The following is a 20,107-nucleotide window of genomic DNA, read 5'->3' as shown; positions in this document are numbered from 1 at the left end:
TCTCTCTCCATTTCCCCTTATCCCCAGCCCCTGGCAACCACCATTCTACTACATGCTTCTATGAATTTGACTATTTCAGATTCCTCTTATAACAGAGATCATACAATGTTTGTCTTTCTGCGTCTGGTTTATTTCACTTAGCATAATGTCTTCTAGCTTCATCCACCTTGTCACAAAGGTCAGGATTTCCTTTATTGTTAAAGCTGAATATTGTTTCATGTCTGTATAATATTGCATTGTATGTATATACAATGTTTACTTTATTCATTCATCAACTGATGGACATTGGTGTTATTTCCGCCTCTTGGCTATTATGAGTAATACTGTTATAAACCCACGTATCTGTGGTCAACTGATTTTCAACGAGGGGGCCAAGACCATTCAATGGGAAAAGAATAGTCTTTCCAACAAATAGTCACGAGGCAACTGGATATCCATATTCAGAACAATGAATCTGGACCTGTACTTCACACAAAATGTAAAAATTAACGCAAAATGAATCAAAGACCTAAATATAAGAGCTGAAACTAGAAAACTCTTGGGAGGAAAAATGTGTGTAAGTCTTCATGAGTTTGGATTAGACAAGGACTTCTTAATTATGACATCAAAAGCACAAGCAACAAAAGAAAACACAGATAAGTTGAACTTCACTGGAATTAAAAACTTTGGCTCAAAGGGAACCATCAAAAAAGTGAAAAGGTAACCCACAGAAGGGGAAGCAATGTTTACAAATCATATAATTGATAATGGGATAGTACCAATTATATATAAACAATTCTTATAACGCAAGACGAAAGACAACCCAATTTAAAAAATGAGCAAAAGACTCAAACAGACATTTTTTCCAAGGAAGATATACAAATAGTTAACAAGTACTTGAAAAGATACTCAGCATCGTTAGTCATCAGGGAAGAGTTTTAAAACCACAATGAAATACCACTTTATATCCACTAGGAAGGTGATTTTTTTAAAAAAGGAAAAGGAAATTAACAAGTTTTAACAAAGATGTGGAGAAATTGGAATCCTAAATTCTTTGCTGGTAGGAATGTAAAATGGTACAGCCCCTGTGGAAAACACTTGGTATTTCCTCAAAAAGTTGATAAAGTTACCATACAATCTAGCATTTCCACTTGTTGGAATTGCTGCCAAGTACATGAAGACAACTGAAGACATATGTTCATACAAAAACCAGCACCATAAACTTTCACAGCCAGTGACAAACTGTGTCTGCTTTAAGCCTACCTCCTTCTCCTTCCTCAGCTTTTTTCATGCGTCAATTTTCTTTCTCATTTGGGAGTAAAAGTTCTTTTTGTGGAAACACTTTGCTTTTTTATTGAATATATTTAATATATTTTGTTCTAACAAAAATTCATTTATTTGTGTTTTGGTTTTGCCTTGTTATATTGTAAATGATAACATTTATGGCCTGACATACAAACATTACATGTTATTGCATAAAAGTCAACTGCTTGTTAACAAATATATTGATTGTTTAGCAATAAAATGGAGAGAGTAAAAAAAAAAATCAACCATTATAATCCACCATAACAAGAGAGAAAAAAAGAAGAGATAAGTCAAATGGTCATCTCAATAGATGAAGGAAAAAAAAAAACAATCACTTGAAAAAATTTAACATCCATTCATAACAATAACTCAGCAAACTGGGAACCAAAGGAAAGTTCCTTAATCTACCTTATGATATTTGTGAAAGTCATAAAGCTAACATCATCCTGAATGGTAAAACTGAAATACTGAAAGCTTTCCCCCTGCTAATGCCACTTATATCCAACACAGACTAGGTATTTCAAGCAAGATAAAGGAAATAAAAGGGGTAAGCTTGTAAAGAAAGAAATAAGATTGATGTTATTTGCAGATGAGATAATTGTATACACAGAAAATGCAAAAGAATCTACAGGCTTACGGTTAGAATAAGTGAATTTAGCAAGTTTGCTGAAGATGTATACAAATATACACACACAGAGAAATGTATTTTTATATAACAGCAACAAATAAACAGAAAAGAAAATCTAAAAGATACCACTGAAACAAATAGCCCAATGTAATAGAATAGAATGTCCAGATACAGACCCTCACAAGCATGTTCTCTTTTTATGACAAAGCAGAGCACTGGTAAAAGGATAACCTTTTCAATAAACTGGGTCAACTGCATATACATACGAAAACCAAATAAATCTTGAGTTCTACCTCACACCCTCATACTGTCCAGAAGAATAAATGCTAGATGGACTGTAGATCTCACTGCAAAAGGTGAAACAATACAGCATCAAAAGGAAAACAGGAGAATATGTTCATAACACCGGGGGAAGCAAAGATTCTTAAACATAGACTTAAACAAAGAGTAAACGAAGATTATTTAAACAAAGATTAAAACATAAATGTTAGCCATACTCCACTCCCCACAAAAGAGATCATTTTGAGTATATTAAAATTAAGCCGCCTTTATCATAATACACCAATAAGAGTGAAAAGGAAGCTAAAGAGTAGATATTTGCAATACATATATCTGACAAGGGACTCATATCCAGCGTATATAAAGAACTTCTATAAATCAAAAGAAAAAGCAGATAAGCCAATAGCAAAAGACAAAAGAGAATACCCAATTGCCAGATAAACATATGGAAAGGGGCGCAATTTCATCAGTCATCAGGAAAATACATATTAAAATGACAGTGAGACATCACAACAAACCTACCAGGATGACTAAAATAAAAACGACTGAACCAATACTAAATGTTGATGAAGATGGGGAGCAACTGGAACTTTCAGATACTGCTATGAGTATAAATTTGTATAACCACTTTCGAATATGCAGACACTATGACCTAGCAATTTCACTCTCACAGAAACTGCAGGAGAAAGGTGTACTTACGTTTCCCAAAAGACACTTCAAGACTTTTCAAATCAGCATTATTTAAGTCACAAACTATAAACAACTCACATAAGCCAGATGTGGGCTCCCCTGGAAGGGCACAGCCTTGAGTTAGGCAGCTCTGCACTGAAGGAGCAGACAGCTGGAGGTTGTCTGCTGACCGCACTCTCTGTGGCTGGGCGGCAAGTCCTTGTTTGGAAGGGGATCTGGACAATTCATCTCTGTTTTAACCACAGGGAGACAGACTTAGTTATTAAAATGATAACTGTAGCTGCTGTGGTAGAGAGGTAGGGCCAAGGGTGAGCTGCAGTCCCAAAGTGATCAGTCTCAAGATTTCACTGTGGAATACTGATGTTCCTGTGACACGTTTAATACTCCATCCACAGTGAATGATAAAATTCTCTGGAAATCTGATGGCAAGAAATCAGGTTAAATGAAAGAGGCAGAGAAGACAGCTTGATAGAAGGAGTTGCGTATGTCTAAGTTCACTGTAGCAAATAGTTTTGGGATAGGTCAATAATTTATCATTCTCTTTGCAAGGATATGAGCAGCGTCTTTCCCTCCTCTACCCAGAGCACTGCCTTCTCTAATGACAGAACATTATTCGTATTCCCTCCTTTTGCCACTTTGCACAAGCAGTTTTGCCATCTCTTCTTCCTGTTCTAATTGTTAGATTAATTTTCAGCTTCATCACTGCTCACATTTATGTGTGTATTTGTGTGTGTGTACGTGTGAGAGAGAGAGAGACTGTCCATTAAATTAAGTAACTTTTTCATGAGATTACTTTCTTAATGAAAAATGCCCATCAGGTTGCAGGATAGTTGCAGAGTGTGGCTTTCCTAAATTTTTAAATGTGACATTTTTCTTTAATTGTCAGCAGCTTAAAGTCTTCTGTGGTATACACCTTTGTGGTGTGAGAGCATGATTTTTCTTCATAAGTGTTCAAAGAACTAGACATATGACCTAGGAAGAGTTCAGTATGTACGTGTGCTGTACGCTGTATGTGTGTGTTTGTTGCAGGGGGTGTGGCAGTCAAGCTGGAAATATGTGTTTCCTCGGGAAAGTTCTTGCTTTCTAGATATTGCTCTTGTAGAGAAAAATAATACGTGTGCATAGAGGGTAAGCAAAGGCTATCATAACAATCACTGGGATTCTCACACCTGCCTGTAATTGAACTGAAACTGGAGATCCATAATCTCTCCATAAAATACCTTGTTAGTAAAATGATTACATTTCTAATGTGTGCTCAGAAATTATCTTTACTACTGTCTGCTACTAAGCATTTTCACATGTTGACTCAGACTTATTATTCATGCTTATTCTATCCACACCCCTTTTCTATGGGCCACACAAATCTTCCGAGCGAGGTTTTCCAGACTTTAGAAGGCATTGCAAGCCTTGAGAAGAGATTTGGCAAGGCAGAGATTGGGGGCCTTCTGAGAATGCAGGAACACCCTTAGGCTGACTCAGAATGTCACTGTTTCATAGGATGCTGAGGAACCACGGTGGACAGCTGGAAGAGATGACCTCGCCAGTCCCTCTGAATCTACTAATCAAAACTTTGATCTCATACTGATACTCAAAAAACAAAAACTGAAAAAAATGGAATCATCTCCATATCTGAAGAACTAAGAAACATTAAGTCACTACCTTGGTCTAAAGAAACAATCACATATAATGGGAAAAAGACTATGGGGGTAACAATTTGTCCAAATATTAAGAAATTTGTAATAAAACACTCTGATAGTGAGAACCGCTCTAATACTGTTGATTAGAAAAATGAGTCAAGGCAATTAAAAAGTGCACTTTATAGGGAGGTCCATACGATACATGGTTTCTGCTTCAATTCATATTTTATATTAAGTAAAAGGAAACATGAAATTATACTTTGTAATAATGATGTATTTAGGCTAGAAATTTCAATTATAATCAATGTATATTAACTCAATGCTCTCAATCACAAATGTCTATTTGAGGTATATTTACCGTGAGGCATTAGTAACTTTCCTCCTTAGCATTTACATAACATGCAGTCTTTATTGGTTATTTCCTTAAAAATCTACCCCTGTTGATGCTCTTTAGTTAGAGATGATGGTAATCTCTAAAGCAAAAACACTTGTTCTCCTATTTCAACTTGTGATAAATGAAACCTTTCCGGATCCAGCTGAAACATTTATCATGCTCAGGGTAAATAGGAAGGAAGGCATCATCAACTAACTTTAAACACAGAATACCCTGAATGTTCAACAAGACTGGGACAGAAGCAGCTGAAAATCATTTCCAGTTGCTTAAGGATGGCTGGGTTTTTCTACACCCCTATGCAGTATTTTCAAATGTATAATTTAAGCATAGTATTCTTTCCCACAACCCTGTCCATGACCTACATGTTACAAAGGAAAAAAAAAATGTTGACCTTGAGAATACAACTTAAAGTCCACCAAATAACACCATATTTTAAAAATAACACAAAAATCCAAAACGGTATTCTGTTTTGTGTAGTCTCCCTTAAAGAAAGCTTGCCCGTAAAAGTCCATCAGTGAATACTTCCCCTCATTCTCTGAGACGACGTGGCAGTTGAGTAATCACACCGGCTGCTCTAAAAATGTATGTGTGTCTAGTTAATTTAGGCAGTTTATTTTGATAGCATTCACCTCTTTCTGATTACAGCAGGTGTTTCAAGGATAAATTTGCTGAAAATTGTATTTTGTTTAAACAACAGCAGCATGTACATTTATGGCCTTACTATATTAAAAAGCATTTACTGTCTGGCAGCAATGGATACAATTACAAACATTTGTGACAGTAACTGGAGCTATTACTCCTGCATGGAGTCTCATGAAGACCAACTTATTGCCACCTGTATTTACATGTGTTACCGGTAATTGCAAAAGCCGATTTTTAAAAATTTGGTTCCTTATTTTTTAGAAATTGTGTGACTATGTTTCAACAAAAGGTCTGTCTACCAGAACATCTGTAAGAATTATAAACGTGGTTTCTCCGTTATTTAAATAACAGGCAGAATCCCATTTTATGAGGAACATACATGTAAAAGGTATTCCTGTAACCTAGCCCACAGAATATATTATACTTTTTTGCTCATGACTGCAAGAAACCTATCAATATAGCCTATCCGGCAACCAGAGTACAAGTCTTGAGAAATGCTCTTTACTCCAAAACTATAATAATTTATAAAACCCTACAGGTCAGAAATACTTAGAAAGCTAAATTTTATTACTCTGCATCCAAACACAGTGATGGCAGAAGGTCAAAGCAAGTTGACCTTCCACTGCTTCGGAATGAAAAAAAATACCCTCCATTGCTTCCAGATATAGATTTGTCTACAAGAGTGAAAAGAGGAAGCTACCATTGTCCATTTCTGCACGATGTGGCTTCCAATTTCAAGAGACTTAGATCTAATATGGCAATTCTGTGGTCCTCCCAGGTTCATTTAAATGGAATTCCACCTGCTGATTAATGAAGGCCTCTCTATTCCCTCTTAGGTTTTAGCTCTCACAGTGACTAGAGAGCCCAAGGGCTTAAGACTATTGTCATAATTCCATCCTTAGCAGAAAGACTCTTCCCAAAAGGTTTCCTGCTGTGAATTACCCAAGGCAACACCTGTATGGTTTATTTACATTAAAACGAAATCCAATTGCTTAGAGTTGAAATTTTAAGTTTAAGGTTCTTTTTACAACTGCAACCTTCAGAAAGTTGGACACTGAAGAACAGGTAAGGATGTAAAAAAGCAGTTCAGTGAAGCAAAGGCTCGAAATAATTAGAAACACATGCTGTAGTACTTCCTAAGCCTTAAATAAAAAATAATCTCTTTATCTAAATTCCTTGTAATGAACCTGAAGATTTACATAATTACTAAAGACATTTTGGTGGAATGAAGGGGGTACCTAGCCAACTATCTTTTAAAACAACAAAGCAGGAAACATTTAATTATAATTTGGAAAAAAGTCTATTTAAGTCATTAATCAAAATTCTAATTACAATATCCACAGGGCATTAAAGCATGATAGAACATTTGTTCATTGCATTAAATACCTAATATTAAATCATTACAATATACAATCTTTTAGGAATAAATACTGCATAATTGAAAAAAAAGGGTCTATGTAAGGTTTAGTTGAAAACTGATTTCACGCTTGCTGCTCTTCTTTAATTCTGGGAACAGAAATAAATATTATTAATGATTACTTAGTTTCTTTGTAAAAACCTCTGACTTGAAAAAAATCATTCTCCTGATAAAGATTAATAAGAGTGACCATTTTAAGAAGACACTTTCCCTCGGTTCAATGAATGAAGTTGAGAAACTGAACATACAAATGGACAACAGATAACAGCTAGATCATTACCCAAAATATTTAGAATCCTGACCCACAATCTGTGGCACCTAGTCCAGGAAGCCAAATATAACCTCTGTAGCAACTGACCTCTGTAGCAAGGACTTTGTAACTGTCAGCTTCCCCAATTTTTGCTCAAACCGCACTCTCCCGCCCCGCCCCGCCCCGCATTTCCAATGTAGGACCAATTAGACAAAGCCAAATATCTTCCCCTAACCAATCACATGAGAGGCCCTGTTTCTAGTGAGCCCACCTCCAAATTTCTAGTCACATATGAACATACTTGAAGCCTTCCCTTTTTTCCACTACAAGTCTTTCAAATTCTCCTGCGTGCCTTAAGTTCTCTGCCGACGCAAGTAGTGATGGCTGACTCCCTTGCTATGGCAAGCTCTGAATAGCCTCTGCTTGTTCTCATTTAGGCGGCTTCTGTTTATTTCCACAAAGCCAAATAAAAGCTTGCTGTTTTTAATAGTAAAACAGAAACTAAAATAGAATAATTTTCCTCAAGAAACAGCATTAGGTATTTATTTAGCAATCAAAATTCATCAAAAATACAGAGAGTGAAATCTATATGAATATGCATTCACATTTTTTATTCCCCTAGAAATAGAGGACATGCAGAATTCTTTCGCAGCTCAGCTTCAATCATTTTATTATTCAACTCAGCCACTGTCAACTGATTCACTTAAAAGTTTAAAAAATTACTATTATGGAATTTAAAATATTTCAATCAAGTAGGAAATATTACCCTTCAACAATTATCATAAAGTACCCTGAGGAAGAGCCCCTCACACGGTTAAAAACAGGTAAAAGCAGCTACAACCTACAGGCTGGTCTGACTGTACATTCTTGCAGCAATGAGTAAGTATACAAGATTTCTAAATTTCATTTTCTATTTAATCTTCATTTCTGCTTCTTGCTCTCCATGTTTTCTCTTTCAGCTGGATTTCCAAATTCAACAACCACTTGTTCTCTAAAATGACCCACTGGCCGATCCATTTCTTGCTACTGGTCTGTGTTCTCAGATCTTCTGGTCCTTAGGCTTGCCCATATCCTAAGCATCAGTTCCTGCAGGACAATGCCCTGTCATTTCTCCACCCAGATCCTAGAGCTCCTGGTTTGACCCCAACCTGCTGAGCTTGGCCAAGCCATCTCCCTACCAAGCACTCAGCTGGAGATTGACAGTAACCTTCTAGCACTACAGACAGCCATCTAAAGGTATGGTTTGTAATTTTTAAGGATATGTGGAAATGCTCATGATGAAATGATATGTTAAAAAAGAGGTAAAATCTCAACACCATACATAAAAGCACACAGAAATAGTGGGCAACATATATTAAGTGATTCCTCTGGCACCATTCTAAGTGCTTTAGATATGTTAATTCATTTAATACTTTTTTTTTTTTCAGTACGCGGGCCTCCCACTGTTGTGGCCTCTCCCATTGCGGAGCACAGGCTCCGGACGCGCAGGCTCAGCGGCCATGGCTCACAGGTCTAGCCGTTCCACGGCATGTGGGATCTTCCTGGACTGGGGCACAAACCCATGTCCCCTGCATCGGCAGGCGGACTCTCAACCACTGCGCCACCAGGGAAGCCCCCTTTTTCTTTTTTTCATTTAATACTTTTAATAACTTTGTTGAGGTAAGCTTTATAATGAATTCCATTTTACAGATGAGGAAACTGAGGCACAGAGTGGTTGCATAACCTACCCACAGGTTCCAACTGCTAATAAGTGTTAGACTCAAGATGAGTACTCAAGTGTCCTGAGTTTAGAATTTGTGCTTTTCACCAGTATGCTATATTGTCACTAATTGAATAGGTAAGAGCCTGGGTTGGAGGTTCAAATATCATACCTGTCACTAGGCAGAGGCAAATAACTTCTCTGTGTTTCAGTTTCCTCATCTGTAGTAAAAGGTACCTGCATATCATAGGGCAGTGGAAAGGATTAAATGAGTCAATGTACGTAGTGCTAAGAACAGCACTTGGCACAATGCAAACACTTAGTAAATATCATTTATTATTATTATTTTCATCATATCATATATACCTTTACTAAGGAAAAAATTAGAAAGATTTACCAAAGTGATACTTATATGAATCCAGTTACACCCTAGGTAAAAATATAAGGCTGATTGTTATCAATATTCCCTTAAGTGATGGAAGCATTAGGGCAGGAATTTTGTAAATTCTTCCTGAATACTGATACAGACACAAACCTAAGAGAGCTATCATAGAATACAATAATATTACAAAACAATATTGTAACATAACAATAATTAACATTTATTAGGCAGTAACTATGTGTCAGACACTGTTCTTGTTTCTTTACAACTCCTCCATGAGGTAAGGAATATAATTAGTCCCATTTTACAGATGAGGAAAGGAGGAACAGAGAGCTATAGTAGCTTGCCCTAGATCACACAGCTAGTAAGTGGTAGAAATATGAATTTTGGGTGTCAAGGGAAGGTGTGTGAGATAGGCTCCATCCTCTCTGGGTCTTTATAGCTACCAAAGTTCTACTAAGTTTCTGAAACTCTGGGTCAATAAATCAGGATTTGATGGTGGGACTAAATGTGTGATCCCTAGCTTCTAAATCACAGTACACTACCTGACTCCTCTCCCCTTGAAATATTACTTCTGTATTATTTTTATAATTAACAACAAAATTGTGTTTTAAAAAGACTCAGAGATTAGGATAATTCTTGACCAAGTACAGATTTAAGTCTAGTGAGTATAATCACAGATGTTTGCTCTTAGTTTTAAATTCCACCAGCGTAGTTATATAACACTTGTGGGCACTACTATGGGGTCTAATAGAGAACAATAAAAAAAAAAGATTAAAAAAATCAGAAAAGGAAAGAGTTAGAGAAATAAAGAGTAAAAAAAAAAAAGAAAGGAAAGAACAAAAAGTCCAGGATGTATTATACTCGTAGACGATTTTATTAGGTGGCACCGACATCCACTCTAGGTTAGGTGTCCTCAGACTGCCCTTCTAAGGAATTGATGCCTGAGCCTTACTCACTTGGTCAGAACTAAGGCTTTAACTAGGGTTGGCTACTGACCTGGTTAATGACCCAGGATTTGGCTGAATTTATCAACTCTCTTGGCAAAACTTCTGACTGTCTTCAGATACATTATTCCAAATTGAGGCAGATCGGAGATGGGTATATAGCTACTCTAGAAGTAATCACCAGGAGCATTCTCTATACCCAGCTCTAAAAAGGGAACTGCTAATACAGTCCATTCAAGCCAGCATATGACAAAAATCCTTTATCTTCAGTTGTAGAATGTATTATTTGTAGTTTTGGCAACATACTTATTTTCCCAGTTGTAATTTGTTTAAGCTAATATTAAAATTTATTTGCATTCTTTGAGAACTGGTAATAGTAACAAGTAGTGCCAGAAACAAGGATAAGCTAGCCTAGCAATAAAAACCTGATTACATTATGAAGAATATACAAAATAAAATACTGGTGTATGACAGGATGTCATCAAGCATACAGACTATAATATGCAAAAAGAACGGAAAAGAAGATTTACTTTTTTAATATAATACACTGCTGGGAAGCATACAAGGACTAAAATGAACCTGTGAGATAAAAAAAGCAAAACATTTGATCCGGTGCCAAATAAATATGGGACGTTTTTTACTTCTAACACAAGGTAATTTTAAAGAAATTTATCATTGTTTTAAATAATGCTGACCCTATATTACTTATCTCCTACATCTCTATGCTACTTAAAAATTAATGTAACAGTGATCAGTAAAACACATTGATCTGAAAGTAATTAATTCCTTTTCTTCCCCCTCAAACATGAAGTTGAAATCTTGAAAGGTCCTAAATGGCCTGCGGTGAGTAAGAGGTTATTGTTTTGTCCAAAAGTAAAGGAGAGGGTTTGGTTTTGGTTGAGTTAGGAGTTGAGGAAGAATGGGATCAACCATGATTCTGGTGTCAACACTTCCTGATTAAGGAGGATAATGAGTCCATGAGAAACCACATGTATAACCAGATTACTTTATTTCTGAGACATGAAAAACATTTCTCTATTCATTAGCCCCTTATTTTCTCAAATCAATGTATAATTTTATTTTTCTTAAGTAAACTGAATGAAGAATTGACCCTAAAGCTGTAATTCCCATTTGCTACAGCTGAAATACTTAGGAGAAAGAAGGGTTTACGAAACACTGGACACAAGGACCAAATTATCTAGAGAAGAATTCTGAAAAAGCAATCAAATAGGACTTTATGTCAGTATTTTTACCACAAAAATCTAAACTCAAAATGACATTCACATATTCGAAAAAATACCAACCCCCCCCCAAAAACTTTATCTGACATTTTCGAATGTTGCTGTAACACGGACTGTATAATTAATGACACAGTATATCCTCATAAGATCAAGGCTGGTAATGAATGGCATGAGACTAAGAGTCCAACTCCGAATTAGTTAATTCTTCCCCAAATCAGTAGAACATTGATTCTTTAAGAATCCAGGATTTTGACTACTGCAGTATTGGTTTATAAAACTGTATAGGTTAGCAGTTACATTTATATTCTCTCTTTCTTTATTCAGTTACTTCTACTATGTGGAGATCAATGACAGTTCTTAAAAAAAAACACACTTGTGTGATCCTATTAGATTTTAAGTGAGATGTTTGATTTCAAGAGTTTACTTATCTTGAAAGTAAACAAATTAAACATGCTTCCTCACGGGACTAAGATGTACTTGAGAGTTCCCGACTACACAATTATTTTAACATGTTGTTCTAACTACAGTCACAATAATAGTGATGTTTAATTGTATGAAGAAAATTTGTTCTGACAAAACTAAAGAATCAGAAATTACATTTTCACAAAAAAATTACATTTTTGAAAATTATGACTTCCAGCAGAGATCAAATCAGCAAAGAAATTCTTATTAATATGTACTTACATATAAGAGATACATAAACAGAGAATTTACCCCCAATGTACTCAAATAATAGCTGTCCTCCATAATGATTGGGTAAATATATTGTAAACAGGCTGTAGGATTTGCCCACTTACTCTAGGTAAAGCTTGTTCCACAGCTGTTCACAGTCCAGGAAAACCTCTGTTGTCCTTATCTTATTTTAGGACTGCCCTAGGAGTCTAGGCTACTTCTTAGCTTCTCTAGGATACAGTTCTACATGCCCAAATCCAGGCAATCGAAGTATGAATTCGCTTCCAAGGCACTGAAAACAGCAATCTTTGTATAGCTGCTACTTTGGGGAGCAGACATACAACCACATTTGTAGAGTGACAAGTTTCCCTAGAACCTTGTTCCATAATTCTGGGGCTTGTCTCTAGCCTCCAAGGATAAAAATCCTTTAATTTTTTTACCTAGATGTCTCTCTAGCCCTTTTATAGAGATTATTATAATACTAATAAGAGTAGTATTGTCTAGTCACCTATTAGCTTGTTCTGAAGTTCTTACTCATAAATTGTAGGTAAAAAGTAAGCAGAAACTTGATTAAATGGGCCAGTTCATCTGGCCTAATCCCCAAATCTTTATTGCATATGATTTCTTGATTATGTTCTTAATATTAAACTTTTAATCATGTGTACTGAGTAGATTATGTAAGGTGGCTTCCAGGATGTCTTCTGTTTTGTCAACCAGCAGAGTTCTAAACCATTTTTTAACTCTACTCAGTTAGTATACAGTCACAGAATTCCAATTTCATTCACTATTCACCTAAACAAAATATGATTGCCAAGAAAATATATCAAAATGTATTGAGAAAATACGCCTTAATCCTAGGGAAATATGATGTGTTCCAAATCATTTTAAAGATACACTCCTTGCTTTGTGGGCCATATTACATTATTTATTCATTCAACAACAATTTATTAAATCTCTATTAAAATAAAACATTGGAAACTGAATCCCTTCTTAAATCATTTTTGTAACTGGGAGTACCCTTGACCCTGAAATGGCCTTAATAAAAATCTATCTGAACAAAATGTGTTCTCTCTTCTATACCTTATTGTCAGTCCTGATCGTGACTTTCAGTTGTGGTAGTACACGTTCCACTTCTAGACTCCATTCCGCAGCATCTGTTGTGGATTCCAAAATATCTTCTTGTTTGGCAGACTCGTTCATATCCTAAGAAAGGAAAGATATCACAGGATTGAGAGTTTATAAAAAGAAATGGTAAAATTTTGAGGCATTTTAGCAGCACTGCACAATTTATATCAAGCATGGTAGTATTAAAATTACAGCGGCAGAAGAAATTTTTTTCTGTCCTCTTATCCATGTTGAAAGAAAATGATGCACCAACCTGGTAGAATAGAAAAGTTAGTATTTATAAAAGAAGCAAATATGTGATTTAACTATTTTTACAAAGAATAATTTTTTTGAGATATCAGAGTGAACTCAATGGGAATACTGTCAAATGAATAAGCCATTTAGGTATGTTAATTGGTAATGGTAGAAAAGATGCAAACACTCACATGTTTGGTAAGAAAACATTGCCTTAGTTTGAATTCACTATACTGAAATACAAACCCAAAATCTGAAAGACAAAAAAGATAAGATCCCAGAAGTAAAGGGCACATTGTTTACAAATTTTGTATTTATAAGGTGATATTTTGGTTAGGTCAAACCATAATATAGCTTAAAAATGTGATTTAATGCAGACCTATTTGAACTCAAATAGGGTAGAGGTCGACTTTCTTGCATTTGTTTTCTGCTGTTGAGTAATAAGCTCAATTCAGTCCTGTTTTTGAATAAGAAAAGGAAAATTTTTTTTTTCCATTTTCTCAGCCCTCCACATTTTGGCATTAAGTATGTATGGATCTGAAAACATAAAGAACGTAGAAATTAATGATTTAAAGATAAAGTTTAATGCATTGATTTTGGTAGTATTTTTCCTTTTATGCTCCCTTGAAAAATTATTTAAAAAGTAAGAAAAATATAAAAAATTATTAATATAGAAAAAAAGAAACCTGAGAGATACAAACAGCCAAATACAATGTATAAACCTTACATGGATTCTAACTTAAACAATCTGTAAAAAGATGTTTTTGAGACAATTAGGGAAATTTGAATACGAAGAGTATTAGATGATATTAAGGAATTATTATTAATTTTATAAATATGACAATGGCATGATGGATATGTTAAAAAAGGCTTTATAAATCAGAGATAAATGTTGAAATATTTACAGGTGAATTTACATAATGTCTGAAATTTACTTTAAAATAATATGGGGTGAAGAGAAAAGGAGGGAGGGGCTTTAGAGGAAACACAATCAACCAAAGGTTAACTGTTAAACAAGGTACTGTTGCATAAGGGTTCATTATCTCATTCTAATTCTGTTATGTTTGCAATTTCCCATAATACAACATTTAAAAATAAAAGACTATATAAACAACCTCATGGTGAAATTACATTCTCATTGTGAATTTGTCACTAAAACATATTTCTTGTCCAGTATAACACTAAGTACAAGAATAACCTTATATTGGGATTTAATTTTAGGGGGAGCTTGAGGTCTTCAGGGGCTTTGAACTGACTCCCGACTGAGTCTCTAGGTCACTGCTGATGTGAAAAAACCTCTCTCTCTCTCCTACCTCCCAGCTCATATTAGCAAGTTCTAAACAGACTTAGAGCCTTAAAAGGAGCATATATTGCTTTCTGTTCAGAAATTCAGGAGGCTATACAGTTCTAACCACGCAATTAGAGAATGGGTAACTAATATATGCTTTTACATTTCATAATATGTGGTCTGAATTTATTCAGTTAGTATAAAAAATACAAGCATTAATTTAAGAAAAGTAAAATGTGGAAACTCCAAGTGAAAAATGTCCAAGATTCTATTTTAAGCATTAAAGTGCTCATTTAAATACAGAAACCTTGTATTATTTTGAGCACCTAATATAATGCTATAGACCTATATAAACTGAATCCAAGGTAGCACAATAGCATCATAGCTGGGGACGGGTGGCAGTATTCACAAGGCAGACATGTGTGAAGTTATATAAGAATGTATGTGATGGCATGAGAAGAGATACTGGGTCTCCCAGTGGAAACCTAAAGCCACAGGGAAAATTCTCAGTCATGAAACTCCACACTGACATTCATTAATGTTCATATACTTGCACACTCACTGGCACATCCCAGGACCCATCCCTGGCTCTAGGAGGCCCAATTCATTTTCTATAAAAAACCCGGTAGACTTATGAGGATGACAGTGCGGGTGGGAGGATGTACACACTACCAGTGGGATGTGAGCGCTGACATTTGGAGCGTGTGTGTGATATATACACAGGCTTGCTCCTTCCAGGGTTATGAGCCTCACATCCCAATCGCACAGAGCCAGACTGAGTCAAAAAGGGGCACGTCCTCTTAAGCAGCAGTTCTGTATGATGCTTAATAGAACGCAGGTGTTCTGGTCACTGATTTAAAAATAAGTTTGACTTACAGAACCACTGTTTGGGTGAATTGAAACTAGTGCTACTGATTAAATCCTTGAGCCACTCTTCCCCAACCCCATCATCCCCTCCATCCCATCCCCGCTTCTTCCCTTCATTACAGGAGGGTGGAGTCCAAAATCACCAAACAAAGCCAGAGAGGATACCCATCCACATTCCCACCTTCTTCAGGCCTGAACATTGGATTGTTCAAGCTGTGCATAACATACTTAAAATTTTTACTCAAGGAAGGGCACATTTTTCTAATTTTCACAAAGGCAAATGGTTAGTATTGGCTCTGTTTGAATCGGACAGTAGAGTACATGGAGATCAAACACCACATCAAGACAGCCCTGTGCATAAGCTGTAATACTATTTGGTTTTATATTGGGCCCTTCAGTAAGTTATATTTACCCTTCTTAGCTTATTATTTGGTTCCTTCAGGCAATACTTTGCTAATTCCTACTCCCAATGTCCTGAAATGATTTAATGTAGCAGCTCAAAAATTTTCACTCATTCCTAGGCTATAGTTAATATACTGGGGGAAATGGCCTAGTTACTAAATGAAGAAAGGGCAAAAAAAGAGAACATTAGGCTTGGTAGAACAGCATTAACTTATTCAAACTATACAGTCTCTTTCTACTTCCATCTTTGCACATCTATTTCATAACCTTGTTCCTCACTCAGAATTTCCTAATGCCTAATAAGTGGATACATTAACTGAGCAAGCCCTACATATGAAGCATAAATCATTTTAACCACACCTTGGTTATAATACTTTGAGAAAACCTTTCCTTTCCGATTGTTTCTCTAATAACAAATGGTATTTTATGTGGAGCTATTAGTTAAAGAGAAATAAACTGCTGTTTCCATTTAATCAAAATTTTACATCATCATGACAAAGTTCCTCTCTGAAACAACATTAACGAAGATAAAGCATGGCTCCTGGGAAACTGCATTTTCCAGTTAATGCTGCTGAAGAAACAATTAGAAGCTCAGTAAGACACAGGTTATCCCGAAGTCTCATTTATAATTAATTAATTTACCAATAAGCCATTTGTTAAGCTCCTACAACATTCAAGGTAAGAATCCAGGCACTGTGCTTGGTATGGAGAGATAGAAGGATTTAATCCCTGCCTGCAAAGAGTTTACAGCCTATTAGGAAGAGTCTGAGGCTAGTTAGTGGGGGTAATAATTGGTCCTAAGAAAAAGAAACTGATGAGAACTGACCCTAAGACTGCCAAAGGGAAAGCTGAAGATAACAGTCCAAGGCATCCCCTTAACATAACCTTGAGGCATACTACCCAGGGTCAGTTCAAGGATCGAACATGCAAGGTTGGCGCTCCGTACTGCTCCCTCCCCGGGAGCCCCTGCCTCCCTACCTCCCTCCCGGAATGACTAAGGGCAGAGAGGCCCCACCCGGGGCCCCACCCCCCCAACCCTGCCGCCCAGAATGGAGCCCGCGTTTATGCGGAGCTGGAACTCCTGGCTCAGGATCTCTTCCCTCCACTGCCGCTGAGCCGCCCCAGAGCCCAATGGGAGGGTGGAGCGACCCCCAACCCCGCCCTTGCCCACGGCTGCAGCGCCGCCAGGTCTGGAAGGGCCCCTCCGGCCGAAGCCGTGACCTTCCTGGGGACCGCGGGCCAGGAAATCAAATTATCAGTGCCGAAGGAGACTGACCAGAGGCCCAAGAACACAGGAAATACCAAAAGTCATCACAAACATCAGCCCCACAGAACCCCTAAAGCCCAGATCCTGAAGAAGCAAAAGGGGAGACAAACTGCCTCAAAAGGGATGTTAGTCATGTATACTCCCTGTAAGAGTACATCAAAGGGCTTGTTTCCACTGATGATGACAAGAGATGCTACAAAGGCACTTTCAGTTTTCAATATAATGGAAATAAAAACTATTATACTGGCATTGTAATTTATTTTCCCCGTACCATCATTGAGGTTGGGTGCCTCTTCATATGTAAAATGATCATTTTTATTTCTTTTTCAGTGAAATTTAATTTCATAGGCTCCAAATATTTTTATTTGGTCACTTTTATTTCTTCTTTTGATTGAGAGGCAATTCAAATTATACTTTATATTTGTGGTGTCTTCTCCCACAGCATCCTTCCAAGCTAATTACTGTCCACACAGTCACTAAAAAATTTGTCAAGGAACTTGCTTTCACAGGTCATCCACCACTCAAGACACTTTATGTGAGGGCCATCTGCCTTGAACAGCCTTATATCAAGAGCTCTGTATGGAGCTCTTTGAACTCTACTTTTGGACCAGATAAAGGACAGGATGACAATATCATTATTTCCTCACAACCAGGTCAATGCTCAAACATCATTGCCAAGCTGACAGACAACAGGCCTGGGATCTTCTCCTATGATTTTCCCCAGCTTGCCACCAAGACATTTGATCTGAACCATGTCACCATCACCTTAGTCCTGAGAAGTTTGTTTCTAAAATGAACCTGAGGGACTTCCCTGGTGGCGCAGTGGTTAAGAATCCGCCTGCCAATGCGGGGGACACGGGTTGGAGCCCTGGTCCGGGAAGATCCCACATGCCCTAGAGCAACTAAGCCCGTGTGGCACAACTACTGAGCCTGCGCTCTATAACCTGCGAGCCACAACTACTGAGCCTGCATGCCACAACTACTGAAGCCCACATGCCTAGAGCCCGTGCTCCGCAGCGAGAAGACACCGCAATGAGAAGCCCGCGTACCACAACGAAGAGCAGCCCCTCCTTGCTGCAACTAGAGAAAGCCCTCACGCAGCAAAGAAGACCCAACACAGCCACAAATAAATAAAATAATTTTTTTAAAAAAATAAAATGAACCTGAAATACAACCCCCCCAAAAATGCAACGTTACTAGCCTGCTCAGAATCCTGTTCCAGAAAGTAGTCTCCCCTTTTCCCAGGTAATATTAATGGGATAGGTAAGCATCTGAATAAATACTGTGTTCTGTGTGTGTATTTATACACACACACACACACACACACACACAAATATACATAGTTGGTTGTGGTTGGTCTTATGAAGATAGGGGTGTAATAAGAGAAGGCCCTGCATTTCAGTAAGAGAGATCATGTGAGGATATATAAAGCCCTTTGCACTGGATAGCGTGCATAGTGCTGCAAAGCTGTTCTGGTCAACTAGGCTAAGTATGACTACAAAACCTGATACATTTTCAAAGTACAAAACCTCTTACTTAACTCTGGGGGCTACAGGTAGGCCACGGCTACCAGTAGGGGGAGTAATGTATTAACAGAGAGAGACGGACCTATTAAGTATTAATACAGAAAACTGTTACAGGTGATATACAGTGGAAGCACTGGTCATGTTTTTGGTATACCTGTTGAGTTGCCATCTTAAAACAAAGAACTTAAAACTATCTCTTTGGGGAGAAACTATTCCTAATGGGTACTGCACACACATTACTGGAAAACCCGGTAAGAGAACAGGGACTAATCAGGTTACTGGCCAGAGAAATGTTGACTATGACTTCCTGATATCAGCAAGAGTTAACTCCACTCATTTCAACTCTGCTAGGTCCATAACAACAAAAGCCTGGTACTACAGGATCTTTTTGATCCCAAGGGTCCAAGCCAGATTGGGCAGTTGGCTCTGGTTAAGACATCTCCCCATTGGGAATAAAGAAGAAAGCTGGGAATAGCGTAAGGCAGTATTTCTAAAACTTGACTAATTATGGCCACTCTACAAAACATCCCTTGATCACTGACTGAGACCTCGTCTGGTAAAGGGAACATATATGCCTGCATGGGCAGACCCAAGAGTGAAGCTCAAGGCTCAGGCAAGGAAGTGAGAAGACACTTCCTTGGGAATGGAGTCCCCATGTCAGACATTACAGAGAGATCACAAGTTCAGATGGGAGCCTGCTGGGAGGACCTAGATCATAAGGGCCTGGACAGAAGCTGGATTCACAGACTTCCAGGTGAAAACGGGAGATGAAGGGAGAGTTAGAAGATCCCAACACCGAACTAGTAATGAAACGAGAATAAGTGGAGGTGCTTACCTCTACAATTACCAAGCCAAAATTCCTACTTCTTAGGAAGATCAGACACCACTGTCAGACTGGATTCTGGATACTGGTAAATGCTGACATTTACTGGCTGTAATTTTTTTTTTTTTTTTTTTTTGTGGTACGCGGGCCTCTCACTGTTGCAGCCTCTCCCGCCGCGGAGCACAGGCCCCGGACGCGCAGGCCCAGCGGCCATGGCTCATGGACCCAGCTGCTCCGCGACATGTGGGATCCTCCTGGACCGGGCACGAACCCGCGTCCCCTGCATTGGCAGGCGGACTCCCAACCACTGCGCCACCAGGGAAGCCCTACTGGCTGTAATTTTAAAAAAATATTTATTTGTTTATTTGGCTGCAGTGGGTCTTAGTTGCGGCATGCAGGATCTTCGTTGCTGT

General features: G+C 37.6%; 1 protein-coding gene across 1 annotated transcript in view; it reads right to left on the bottom strand.

Moving 5' to 3' along the window:
• Positions 1–20,107, bottom strand: part of IFT57 (intraflagellar transport 57) — a 60,027-nt gene that overhangs the window by 12,768 nt on the left and 27,152 nt on the right. The window contains exon 6 of the mRNA XM_065876340.1: positions 13,243–13,365. Within this exon, the coding sequence (XP_065732412.1) occupies positions 13,243–13,365 (123 nt within the window). The remainder of the gene's footprint in view (positions 1–13,242; positions 13,366–20,107) is intronic.

The sequence above is a fragment of the Phocoena phocoena genome, chromosome 4 (assembly GCF_963924675.1).
Source record: "Phocoena phocoena chromosome 4, mPhoPho1.1, whole genome shotgun sequence".
NCBI classification, from domain to species: domain Eukaryota; kingdom Metazoa; phylum Chordata; class Mammalia; order Artiodactyla; family Phocoenidae; genus Phocoena; species Phocoena phocoena.
The sequence above is the reverse complement of the archived record's forward strand: the minus strand, read 5'-3'. Positions and strand labels throughout refer to the sequence as shown.